At 45.3% G+C, this 13,375-nt stretch overlaps 1 protein-coding gene across 1 annotated transcript; it reads right to left on the bottom strand.

Moving 5' to 3' along the window:
* Positions 1–2,016: 2,016 nt before the first annotated feature.
* Avpr1b (arginine vasopressin receptor 1B) lies at positions 2,017–5,556 on the bottom strand. The gene is made up of 2 exons (XM_027934862.2): positions 4,617–5,556; positions 2,017–2,339 (listed from the first exon to the last, which is right to left on the bottom strand). The coding sequence occupies exons 1-2, from the start codon at positions 5,554–5,556 to the stop codon at positions 2,017–2,019; spliced, it is 1,263 nt and encodes a 420-aa protein (XP_027790663.1).
* Between the last annotated feature and the right edge of the window lie 7,819 nt (positions 5,557–13,375).

Below are 13,375 nucleotides of genomic sequence, written 5' to 3'. Positions count from 1 at the left end.
CTAGAGCCTTATTTCTATTAGGGCCTATGTCCTGGTGTCCAGTTCTCTATCACTAAAGGGCCAGGACTCAGCTCAAGCCCTTTTCTTTTAAGGAAGCCCAAGGAGGCTTCTTAGAGCTGAGTGGCCTCTTTCTTTCTTTGGTACCAGGGATTGAACCCAGGGGCACTTAACCACTGAGCCACATCTCCATCCCTTTTTTAAAAAATATTTTATTTAGATACTGGGCAGGGTCTCACTGAGTTGCTTCCAGCCTCTCTAAATTGCTGAGGCTGTCTTTGAACTAGCGATTCTCCTGCCTCAGCCTTCCGAGCCGCTGGGATTACAGGTGTGCACCTCAGCACTCAGCTCTGGGTGGCCTCTTAAAGGAATGTATCTACAAAAGTGTAATCACCCCTCAAGGCTTCCCTAGGAGTGAGGCAGAGAGTGAATCTGTCCCCTAGAGTTTCTCTCAGATGCTCTTAGTTAGATTACTAATTCCTTACATCAGTATGGAGCGATGGGGTTACAGACCTCATTTATATCCACAGTCCTTTCTGTCCCTCATAACCGAGGTGGCAAGGTTAGCCAGCATTTTCCTGATGTTGGTCATTGGTGGCAGCAGAACCAAGACCCATCCCTGCTGACCTTTCAGCTGATGCTCCTTCTACCATCCAGGCTGTCTCTTAGAATGACAGCTGGAGTGAGGAAACTACCCTGTGATGTAAATCCCCCTGGAGATAAGGAGGAACAGGGCAGAGTCTCAGGTTCCACCTGCCCTGCTGTCTTTCCTGGCCTTGGAGAAGGATTCAGCATCACAGAACTGAAGACAAAGTGGGCAGCATGGCCGTGGCAGAACCCAGAGTCACCAGAACTGTTAAAGAGTATAAGTGTCACTGCCGTGAAAATTCAACAGTTCTCCTGGAGCTTGTGAGTTAGATGCCCTTTGTGTCATCTCTTATGACACCACTTCCAGTCTTGCAAAGTCAGAGAAGCTTACAGCTGAGAAAGACCTTAGAGACCATCTCACCTGTTCAACAGGTGAGGAAGCAGAGACCCCGAGAGGGAGGTGACTTTCCAAGGCAGAGCGGAGATGAGAATCCTAGGCTCTTGACTCCACCCCCACATCCATTCAATTTTTACTGGAAGCGCCACAGAACCTCAAGGATATTCCAGAATTGTGATCACGCACTCCTCCTTAAAGACTTCTCCTCCATGCAGCCCCAGAGGAAGGAGTAGCAGGAACCCCTTGGGGAGAGGAGGGAGGGAAACCTGCCCCTGCAGCCTCTGAGGTTTATTCCTGCTCTGAATTTTACTGTGACCATTTCTACCTCATCCTTTCCTCTTTCTTCCCTGACTCCCCCAGGTTAGGCTCTACCACTGAGGACACACAATACTCCCCCTGCCACCCATCCCGTGGGGGAGGATATGGGGGAAGAGGAACTGACGTTTGCAGAGTTCCTACTGTGTAGCAGATGCTGTACCAATCCTGCATCTCCCTTCCACAAACAAGAGGGCATGGCAGGTGAAGGCTGAATACACATTCGCCTTGCTTCATGAAACTATATGCCCTATACCAAAGAAAAAAAAAATCAGGATCCAAGTAGGTCCTTAGAGTTTTTCACTCCCTGCGCCCTGGGGTTGGGCTGGGATGTGCAAGTCAGGTTAGACTGGGGACAGGTAGCTAAGGCATGAGACCAGCTTCTGAGTTCCTGCCACCTGGGGACCCTCAGACAGTGCCACCCCAGGTCTGGTGCACCACCTCCACCCTGTGGGTGTGTTCCAAGACACCCTGTGAGTATGGCAGGTCCAGGAAGCAGGCCATTTGATTCTGCCTGACTGTCACCATGAGACTGGGAGCTAAGGAGGACAGGCTTCACCTTAGAGGCTGCTATTCTGGCCTCTTCGCACTGCCTCAAATTGGGTTCCAGGGAACACTAACCCTGACCTCCCAGCTCTTACACCCAGTGCCTGAGATGGGCAGAGATCCTCCACTGCTAGCCCTGGGGGCAGTCCCAGGCTCCATCCAACAAGTCTTCTCTAAAAGATGCTGGTCTCAGTGGTGGCTTCCCCGTCTGCCTGTTCTAAATCCTTCAGTGACTCTGCCGGCCCTGGCCTCGAACTGAGGCTGAGGCTGAGGGTGGGTGGGCAGCTGGAGCGGGTCAGCAGGGTGGTGCGGCGGCTGGAGAGACTGCTGCTGGAGAGCTGTCTACGCATGCGGGGCCGGGCTCCCCCACAACAGGCAAGATGACGCAGGGGGCGTGGTAACAGGTGGCTATTGAAGCCCATGTAGATCCAGGGGTTGCAGCAGCTGCTGATGTTGCCCAAAAGCATGGAGATGGTAAAGGCCACGTTGGTGGAATCTGCCACAAGAGAAGTACAAGAAGACTTAGGATGGTGACTTGCAGGGATCTGGGAGAGAGGCCAGCCCTCCGCTGAACAGATGAGGAAACCGAGTCCCAGAGAGGAAAAGGGATTCGCTCCGGGTTCTGTAGCTAGAGAGGAGCACAGCTGGGACTTGACTTGGGTCACTTGACTCCAGAATCTACTTCACTGATTTTGTTTGTTTTGTAACTAACTACAGGGTGAGAGCAGGAGCTTTTTTTTCTTTTTTTTTTTCCAAATTTTAAGTTGAATTTAGAAGAGTCCACATTGTTAGGGAGAGGACCAGCTCAAATAGGAGAAGTTGGTTCTGTTCTAAAGCCTAGAACTTGAATCCCCTACTGGATGTAGACCTGGGAAAATAACCAAGTGCAGGTCCCTTCTACTTCTGTTCCTATGCTGCCCTCCAGATTCTGTCTTTGCCTTTCAGGGCCAGCCTCACTTATTCTGTCATTTAGTCACTGAATACATGTGGAGTACTGCCTCCGTGCTGGGCCCTGTGCCAGGGACCTGGTAGGACAATCAGTGGAGCCTTGCTGCTCCATAGGTCCTATGGCCTCATTTCCAAGCACAGGAGAGAGGAAAGCTTCTAGGGACATCTGAGTATCCCATTCCAGTGCTTGTTCTCAGATTGTCCCTAGGAGCACACTGACCCCTTTGCAGGGAAAAACTAATTTCTCTCTTAGGCAGTCAAAATGGGAGAGTGCCAAACTCTGACAAGATTCCTTCCAGATATGATCTTTCAATAGACTAAATGAGACTCTCCAGACCAACAGGAAGGCTGCAGGAGGGGCACCAGCCAAAGACCGGACTACCAGGCAGTGTCTGAAGCTCTGATGTCTACCTCACCCCAGAAAAAGGCAAGTCCTGCCATGTGCCAACTGAAACACAGAACTCTTGGGGGATCCCATTTGTTTTTTATGTAAGAGGAAGGCCCTTCGTGTGGAGGCACTTTTAGAACCAGGGTTATGAGCAGGGCTGGGTTGAGGGAAAAGACAAGGAGGCAGAAGACCTGGGCTTAAATCTTCACTTTGCCACTCTCTAGCTGTGTGTCCTTGAGCAAGTCGTGGTTCCTCTCTGAGACTCTGTTTCTTCATTGACACAATGAAGTGGCTGAATTTGAATTTTTTTTTTTTGGCGGGGGTGGGGGTGGGATTGAACTCAGGGGCACTCAACCACTGAGCCACATCCCCAGCCCTATTTTGTACTTTTATTTAGAGACAGGGTCTCACGCAGTTGCTTAATGCCTCGCTTTTGCTGAGGCTGGCTTTGAACTTGGGCTCCTCCCGCCTCAGCCTCCTGAGCTGCTGGGATTACAAGTGTGTACCACCGTACCTGGCTGCACTTGAAATTTGAGGGTTGTCATGTGTCAGCCCTAATTAACTGAAAGTGGCCATTGAGATGGAGCTCAAAGTGATGTCCAGGTACAGGAGGAAAGAGTGCCGAGAGAGACAGTTTCTGGGCCACAAATTGTCATCCTGGACCAGATCATTTGGGGGGGAAAAAAAAACCTTCAACTCTAGAATCTTTGGATTCTAAAGCCCATCTGGCAAACTGGAAGTTGGTTGGGCAAATCTGCCTACAGTTACAGTTCATTAGCATCACATAGTATTTTCAAATTGTTAAGTTAGATATCAAGATTTAAAAATCAGGAAATTTCACATAAAAGATACATAGCATTGGTAGGCTGGATGAGAGTTGCATCTGTCCCTCTTCACAAGGGAAAATGTTATGGTTTGAATGTTTGCCCTCCAGAATTCATGTCAGAAGCATAATCTCCACAGTCATATGTCCATTATACTTGCAGGTAGGACCTTCGAGAGGTGACTGGGTCGTGGGGCTCTGCCCTCATGAATGGATTGATAGATTAATGAATTATCAAGGAAGTGGGTTTGTTATCACAAAAATATTTCTTCTATTAAAGTCAGTTTGGCTATCTCTCCTATGTCCTGTGATATCCTGTGCCACCCAGAGACTCTGCAGAAGAGTCCCTCTCCAGATGCAAACGTTTGACTTTGGATTTTCCAGCCTTCAGAGCAGTAAGAGCTAAACTTTTTTCTTTTATAAGTCACTCAGTCTCAGGTACTCTGTTCCAGCAACAGAAGATGGACCAAAACAAACAAACACCAACTTTCCTAATGGCTGCACTCATTTGTCACCCACCTGGTCCTGGGAGGCATTGTAACCCCTGCCTATCCCTACTGTCCTCCTTTCCTGCTCTTCCCTACCTCACCACCCCGAATAGACCACATACTTGCCTTCATCAGGGGCATCCTCATCCCACACAGACCACATCTGGACACTGAAGAAGGGTGCCCAGCAAGCGATGTAGGCCAGCACGATGATGAAGGTCATCTTCACCGTTCGGATCTTGGCCCGAGAGATGGTGCTGATGCTGCTGACCCGAGATGGTAGCCCCCGCTTGGCCGCAGCTGGGGCAGAAGGTGAAGGCTTGTCCCAAGTCCTCCAGCCCCCTGCTTCCACCCTCCCAGCCTGTGTCTTGACTTTTAGGTTCTTACAGATCTCATGGCAGATGAGGCTGTAGCAGGCTGTAAGTATGGCCACAGGCAGGACAAAGATGGCCAGAGTAGTCCAGGTGATGTAGGCCCGTGGCCCCCAGGAGAAGCGGAAATCAGCCCAGCAGTCCAGCACCCCTGTGCCCTGGATCACCTCCCGCAAAGAAAATATGAAGACTTGAGGGAGGCTAAGGATGGCAGCCAGCAACCAGGGAGCCGCGATGAGTGGGTAAGTGGACTGGCTGGGCTGCTGGAGGCTGCGTAGGGGATGACAGACGGCCAGGTATCGGTCCACTGTCATGGCCAGCAGCATGTAGGTGGAGGCAAACATGCTGAGCACCTGCAGGTACTTGACAGCCCGGCAGAGGAGGTCAGGACCCTGGAAGCGGTAGGTGATGTCCCAGAGCAGCTGGGGCAGCACCTGGAAGAGTGCCACACCCAGGTCAGTCAGGGCCAGGTGCAGCACAAACAGGTGCATGCGGGAGCGCTTGCGACCTGGCTGGCCCAGGGTCAGCAGCACAGCCAGGTTGCTCCCTGTGGCCAGCACCAGGACGGTAGCCAGTATGCCAATCTCCACCTTGGCCAGCTCCTCATCCCGGCCCAGCCAGGGTGTTGTGGCATTGGGGGCAAAAAGGGTGCCCCCAGGGTTGGGTATGGCAGTCCAGGAAGGCTCCAAATCCATGGTCAAGGTTTGCTGGGGGTGGGGGAAATGGAGGGAGGGTGTGAATGAAGTATCAAGGGGAAAGTTTAAGAAGAGAAAGAAGGATGGGAATGATTGGGAGAAGGCTTGAAAGCAGGAGGTAACAATGTCAAGGACAGGGATAGAGAGAGGAGGGACAATGGGATAAGGAAGAAGAAAACAGAGCTGGCCCCAGGTAGGCAGGGGAACCCGGGGGAAAAAAAACCAACAATCAGGCAGATGGGGTGTCGGGATAGGAAGAACAGGGGAGGCTGTGCAGGATGGCTCAGGTAAGGAGAGACCTGGGCCAGCTGCCACTTGTCCCCAGACCACCCCAAATTCACTTTCTCCCAACTTTCTGTAAGTGGAGAGCGGATGCCTCTAAGCCTGCTCAAAGGTGCAATCCAAGATCATAGGTGTCCGCCCGCCAGGCTGCAGGCTCCAGCCTAGAGGCGCGCTCTCACGGCGAGCGGCAGCGGAGCCGGTGGCTGGAGCCCAGCGGGTTTTATGCGCTTCCAGCAGAGTCCAGAGGCCCGGGCTCCCGGGTTGGCTCCTGCAGTGGGAGGGCGGAGAGAGGCTCACAGGCACCCACCAGGCTGGACTGCTAGACTGCTGGGGGAGGGGGCAAAACAGGAGGAGGAGTAGGGGCAGTGGCCCAGGGACAGGGAGCTAGTAAGAACCCAGCAACGCAAGCAAGCTCCCACCAGCGGGCAGGACTCACGGACTTAGCAGACAAACGTCTCTACACTCGCGCCCTGCACCCTCCGACTCTCTCCAGACAGATGCACACCCGGGCTGTGTGTGTGTGTGTGTGTGTGTGTGTGTGTGTGTGTGTAAGAGGTGGCCTCTTGCCACCTACGCAGAAAGTAAGGCTGGCAGCGTTGTGTGGCACGCCCCCTGCCTGGGGCTCCCGTTTAACCCGCGAAGGATCTAAAATCACTAGAAGGAGCCGTCACTTAGGAGCGACATCCTACCTACTGCACAGTCTCAGGCGAAGGACTATCGGGAGGGGAAGAAAAAGTAAAGACGTTTATGGGAAGGAGAGTGGGGTGGAGGGATGGAAGGAACTAGACCTGGGATCCCTGGTAGAACAGGTAGGGAGGAGAAGGAAGGAAAAATTCCGAGTATTTTCAGCTAGGGGGAGTCTTAAATCTTGTCCTGTCCTGAGTATTTTTCTTGAGCTGGTTGCTTCCAAACTACATAAACGCAATTAATCACATTGTGAGACAGAAACCTGAGCCCTGGAGAAGTTAGACAGTTTGCCCTAGAAGATTACAGAACCAGTAATCAGTCGAGGCAGGACCGGAACCAGCCCAGCATGCTTTGTCCAAAGCACAGCTGCTGCATTTACATTAGGTCGTTGTGTGAGAAACCCGTGCTGAGGGTACAGAGGAAACTTACAGGTCAACGCAGGTATTGCGTGGTATTGGAATTCACTCCAGCTTCCCTGAGTTCACATACACAGAGTGCATTATTGAGACGCTCTAGAGCAGATTTCGTAAGGAGTGACAGTACTGTGGTCCAAGAATCTCAGGAAAGGCTGGGTCTGTAATGGTAGGGAGGTCCTTTGTCTTGCCTTTAATCCATCTGGATTCAAACCCCTTTACAATGTTACTCCACCTGCACATCCAATTAGCACCACTTCTGGAAGGTTCTACATCCTGTACAGCCTACAAATTCATCTCCTTTTGTGCTCTTCAGCCTAAGATTCCACTTTCTCAAGGAATTTGCTCTTTATGAGTGATTATTTTCAGTCTCTGCCAGCTCACATCTATATGCTCTAGTACTGTACTTTAAAAAAATAATTCTAACTCCTCCTCAGATACTATACCAACTCCAACTGCGATAGCCCCTTCTCCTTCCCAGTGAAACTTCTCAAAAGGGCTGTCTGTGTTTGTCTCCACGTCCTACCTCCCATTCATTTCTTGATGTAGTCCCTTAGAATGCATGTTTAAAAAATATTATGTAGGGGCTAAGGTTGTGGCTTAGTGGTAGAGAGCTTAGCTTGCCTAGTATGTGTGGAGCCCTGGGTTCAATCCTCAGCACCACATAAAGTTAAATAAATAAAGGTATTGTGTCTATCTACCACTAAAATATATATATATATATGATATCATACTACATGTATTATTATGGAACTTGCTTTTAAATTCTACATTATTTTTGAGATTTGTTTATAATGATACATAGGATAGATTTAGTTCATTTTTACTTAATAAGCATGTGAATATAGTACCTTTTATGTACCCATAATTATATTTTTATAATTTAGGTTATTTCCAGGCTTTCCCCACTATTTATTTATTATATCTATGTGGATACATTTCTTTTTAAAATTTTTACTGATGATTATTGTACACATTTATGGGGTACAATATGATGTTTTGATTCATGTATACATATTTGCTTAAATGCTACAATGAATGTTTTTATGTCTCCTTATGTTCATGTGTCTGAATTTCTCTCAGGTGTGTATCTAGAAATATGTACTGGGTATAAGCATTGTTGGGTCATACAATTATGAACTTTCAATTACATAAGCCATTCTCTAAAATTTTAATCTCTAAATTAATTGTAGCAACAGTTGTATTTTAGTTTCCAAACATTCTCATAGTCACACTTTTACATTTTTACCAATATTATAAATGTGAAATAGCATCTCATCTTGCTTTTGTATTTCTGTGGTTATAAGTTATGAGCATCTTTTCATATATTTACTTGTTTGGATTTCCTTCTCTGTGAATTTTTCATATCCTCTGCAAGACTTTTATTAGGTTGTTTTTCTTATGAATTTTCAGGACCTCTCTTTATGTTCTGATATGAATCTTTTACCTATTTTCATATGTTGCAAATGTCTTCTCTAATCTACTTATCTTTTAACTTTGTGTCGGATCATTTGTTGCATGGAACATTTACATTATGATCTAATTATTCTCCTTTTCTTGTGCTCCCTACCTCAAGAATACCAGTATTTCCCCCCACCACCACCATATTTTCTTTTAACAAGTTTAAATTTGTTTTTCATATTTAGGTCTGCAACCCATCTGAATTTATTTTTGAGTATATGTGAAGTAGAAATCTAACTTCATTTTGTTTTCCACATGGCAAACCAATCACTCCTTACAGCCCACTAATACCAATTATCACCTGTGTGATATATCAACTTTCAATTCTATATGAGATTATTTCTTGGGTCTCTGGTACATTCTATTGATTTATTTTTTATCCCTATTCCAGTGTTTCACTATTTTAGGCACTATAGCTCTACAATGAATATTCTCAAAGTATTTTTCAAAATTTTGAAATTGTTAAATTTTGTATAAGTTTACATAGGTCCACAAACAGTTGTGTTGAGCTTTTAGATAAGCATTGCATTTAGAGAATAATATGGGGGAGGATCAACTTACTTAAGATTTTATTTAAAATATGATATGTCAAGAGCTTTGTAATGTTTCGAACAACTAATAATAACAAAAAAATATTTTATTTAGGTCTTTTCTTATGTCCTTCAATAATTTTCTTATAAAAAATTTAATTTTCTTCATAAATGTCTTCCCACCTTGTGATACATTTATTCCAATGTGCCTTACAGTTTATGTTGTTATTATATACATTATTTTGTTCTACCACATTTTCTAATGACTAATCACTAATTACTTATTGCCAGTACATAGCAATACTATTGATTTAGTATCTTGCTGTTTTTCTGCAGTTTGTAAATTATTTTGGTTATCTATGCATACAGTATTATCTGCAAACAATTATAAGTTTTGATCTTTTAATCCCAATCTATTTAGCTCTTATTTCCTTTTTCTTGTCTTATTGTGAAGTCTAAGAGTCCAGTATAATGTTGAAAAGCAGGAATCACTGATGTTTTAAACTTGAATAAGAATGTAGCTAAAGTTTTACCATTAAGTATTATGCCTATGATAGGTCCTCTTTACTGTTTAATTTTTAAAATTTTTTATATGCATGATTATAGTCATAGTATTCCATAGTAGTTGTTATGGGGAAAAAGTACTCCCTTATACCACCTCTATTTTTCAACTTTTCAGAAGTATTTTCTTCCATTTTAAATTTTTTATTAAAGATAAATTTAATCATCTACAAAGGTAGAGAATAGCTTAGGGAAACTCCATGTTTCCATTGCCCGACTTTCACAATTATCCCTATAAAGCTAATCTTGTTTCATCTAAATTTTCATCCATTTCCCCCTCTACCTCAAGATTATTTTGAAGCAGATGTCTGATATCATATCATTCATTTGTAAATATTTCATATATCTATTTCTCAAAGATAAGGACTTTTAAATTATAATGTATTACCATTTTTGTGCTAGTCAGCATTCTCCAAAGAAGGAATTAATGGGATGTAGATCTATACCTATATCAATATCCATATTTTTATCAAGAGAGTGTTTTATGAAGATTTATTATAAGGAATGAGCTACATGACTTACTCCTGAATTCAATCCCCAGTACCAAAAAGGAAAAAAAAAAAAAAGCAAAAATTTTTAAAAAGTGAGTGTGGAAGGCAGAGGTTCAGCCTGATGGGATTGGGCTTTAGAGACTCCACAGAAGTCTTTACTTTGTTTCTCTCACCATAAGATATCTTGTAGAGTCACAGCATGTCACAGTTGAAAGGGACTCACCCTTTAGTTCTGGTCAAAAGGACGAGGAGTGATGGAAAAGACCTCTAAGACAGACCATCAGTTCCCATCCTTTCATTTTCCAGAAGAAAGCCCAACCTAAAAGTCAAAGAGGCAAATGAGGTCCTCCAAATCACACAGCTGTGGAAGGTCAGGGCCCAGGCAGGACCTAACTCTTCCTGGGTATTCTCTCCCCTTCTATTCATCCTTTTCTCGGCATGGTGGTTCAATGTGGCCACAGGTTAGAACTTCTGGACAAATGGTAAAATGCCCAAGACTCACCCACAGAGATTTTGATTCATTGCCTCAAGGCAAAAATTTCAGACTGAAGTTCTAAGACCAACTCAGTTTTTGGCAAGTAGTAGAAGCCTAATAGGTTTTTGTTGAATGTTCATTCAGAATTGAACGGGCATAAATGAGTAAATGAATTATCCCTGCCAGTAATATCACCTCATTTTTCAACCTTACTGTAGAGATTTTTTAAATTCATTACATTAGAGAGATGAGCATAATAATTCAAAAATATATGGTTTGCCTTTTGACAGAGACTTTCTGGATAGTAGATCAGAGGAGTGACTCTACTGTTAGTGAGAATCTCAACAGCCCCATGAGGCCTGAGTCAAGTGCACAGTGGCATTGGGAGCCTCTCAGACCATATCCCACTGAAATGGGTTTGGCTGTGAGTGACGCAGAAGAGGGATCTAGTACCCAGTCATCCTAGTGGCCAGAATATATCAGGCAGCTCAAGAGTGATGGTCCTTTATACAATACCATGGATCTCCCTGCCTGGCCCCAAGGTAGACTTCAGTTCTAAGGGAAAGTTAGTGCTAGACAGTTTCTTGGAGCTGAGGCTGGATTCTCCCCAGGCTGCTTAGCTCTCTGACCTGGCTTCTTGGAACAAGAAGCCATCCTGTTATGCTCAAATATCACTGCCCTTGACTCCCTTTGGGGAACAGCTGAAACCTTCTCCATTAGTTATCATCCACTCATGAGAAAGTATTAGCTTCTTTTTTAAGCTCCTTGTGGCTCTCGGCTCTCTAATAAGTTTCCCTGGAGTGTAATGAGACGAGGACACTGACTCGCAGAGTAGAGATGCACAGCATAGGTTTCTAAATTCTGGGAAAGCTGGCCCCAGCCAATGCAGCATGCATGACTCTTAGAGGGAGGGAGCCCCAGACAGACCAGGGGTGCAGAGCTGCAGAGCCAGAGAGGTGTAGAGGTTGAGAGATGGCTGCGGAGTTGGTCTCCCGCCCCTTGTATTCAAATGTCAGTGCTCCCTCCCTCCCCAAAGGTGAGGCTCAAGGCTCTTCTTTATGCTGAGGAGAAAGGAGACTTCCCTTGAAGTCCCTTGCAAGTCTGCTTTCTGGGACCCGCACTTCTCTTTTCTACTACCTCCTGCTCCCCACTCCCGACGTGTTCCCATATTCTCCATGGAAAGTTTTACTGCCCATGTTGCACTTCCTTTATCCTCCCATCAATACTTAACCTCTTCTGTGCCCCATGGGTGGTGTTGGAGAGGGAAGCTCATCAATCCACATGGCTAATGTGCAGAGGCAGGTGACATGAAGTGATCTACTTGCCTATTATCTGTGTCAACAACTCTTACCATAGATCTTGGCACATAGTGGGTGCTCAATAAATGTTTGTTGGAAGGATGGGGAGAGGGGATGGAAGATATGGGGGAAAAAAATTGAACCCGAAATTGAGAAACCCAGGTTCTCCTCTGAATACTACTTAAACTCTGAGTGCCCTTGGTGAAGTCACCTTGTCACTCTGGCCTCGTTTTCCTCTTACGAAGGAAAATGGTGGTGGTAGGATTTGTTGATCTCTAAGTGCCCTGCAGTACCTCTTTTACGGTTCTCTGATACTACAATTCTACAATAGCCCAAACCAGGTGGAGCTGTTAAAGCTAAACATTACCCCTGTAGGGAGATACTGATGTTTCAAACAGGCCCTCTGAAAAAATAACATCCTTCCTTGGGTTAGGTGTTATTTTTTCAGAGGGCCCAGGATAATCCAAGCCACCCTAAAACTTACAATCTCAGGTAATTAGCCCCCACCCCCAAGTCACCCCCATTCCCTCCATGCCCTGCTCTGACCTGGCACTGAGGTCTCAGAGGAACGCTGCTGATCAACCTGTTCCTTCTATGCTGCCAAAAATACTGCTTTCACCCTTTTCACAAAAATATCAGAATGAACCCCATGGGCCCACCACCTAGATTCAACATATTTTCGTTTTGCCATGCTTGCTTCTTTTTTATGCTGATCTCAGACCCGAAATATGGAATTTCAAAACATAGGGACATTGTGTCACATGACCCAATACTATTCCTTTTCTCACAGAACCGCATGCCATGATCACACCTAACAAAATGGACAATCATTCCTTCATGTCTTCTAAGAGCCAGTGCATATTGTTTCTCTGGTTGTCCCCAAAATGAGTCCGCAGGGCCAATTGGTTTGCTGCAAAGCTTGTTAAACAGCCTTCTCAGCACCTGGGCTTCTGCCCAAGTGTCTCAGGGGCCAGCCAGGGGTTGGGGGGAGGCTCAGGCCCCTCCCTCTGCTTTAGCCAGAACAGTTTTTATTATTAGGAACAAAAAGAGGCTTTCTGTGATATCTTTTTTTTTCTTGAAAATCATTTCTAAGAGGCATTATTTCTTTCATATTTTCCAGAGAGAATGGAGTCACTCCAAGTGGGGGTGGAACACCAAGGCAGTGGGGTGGAAGGATTTGGGAGAGAGTTTTTTTCTTTTTTTAATTTTTTCTTTTAAGAACAAAATACATCCTAGAGTCATGTAATTTTTAGGGGTTTATAGCAATATTATATAGCCAGTATTATTCTTTTCTCACAGAACCTCATGTCACGATCACACCTTACAAAATGTCATCTAAGAGCCAGTTCACATTATTTCTTGGTTTATATTGCTATAAACCCTAAAAATTACATGACAGTAGAATGTATTTTGACATACTATACATACATAGAGCATAAATTCCCATTCTTGTGGTTGTACATGATGTGGAGTTAACAGTGGTCTTGTCTTCATATATGAACATAGGAAAGTGATGTCCTATTCATTTTACTGTCTTTCCTATTCCCATCCCCCTCCCTTCCCTTCATTCCCCTTTGTCTAATCCAATGAACTTCTATTCCCCATTCCCACCCTCCTTGTG

The sequence above is a fragment of the Marmota flaviventris genome, chromosome 12 (assembly GCF_047511675.1).
Source record: "Marmota flaviventris isolate mMarFla1 chromosome 12, mMarFla1.hap1, whole genome shotgun sequence".
NCBI lineage: Eukaryota > Metazoa > Chordata > Mammalia > Rodentia > Sciuridae > Marmota > Marmota flaviventris.
The sequence above is the reverse complement of the archived record's forward strand: the minus strand, read 5'-3'. Positions and strand labels throughout refer to the sequence as shown.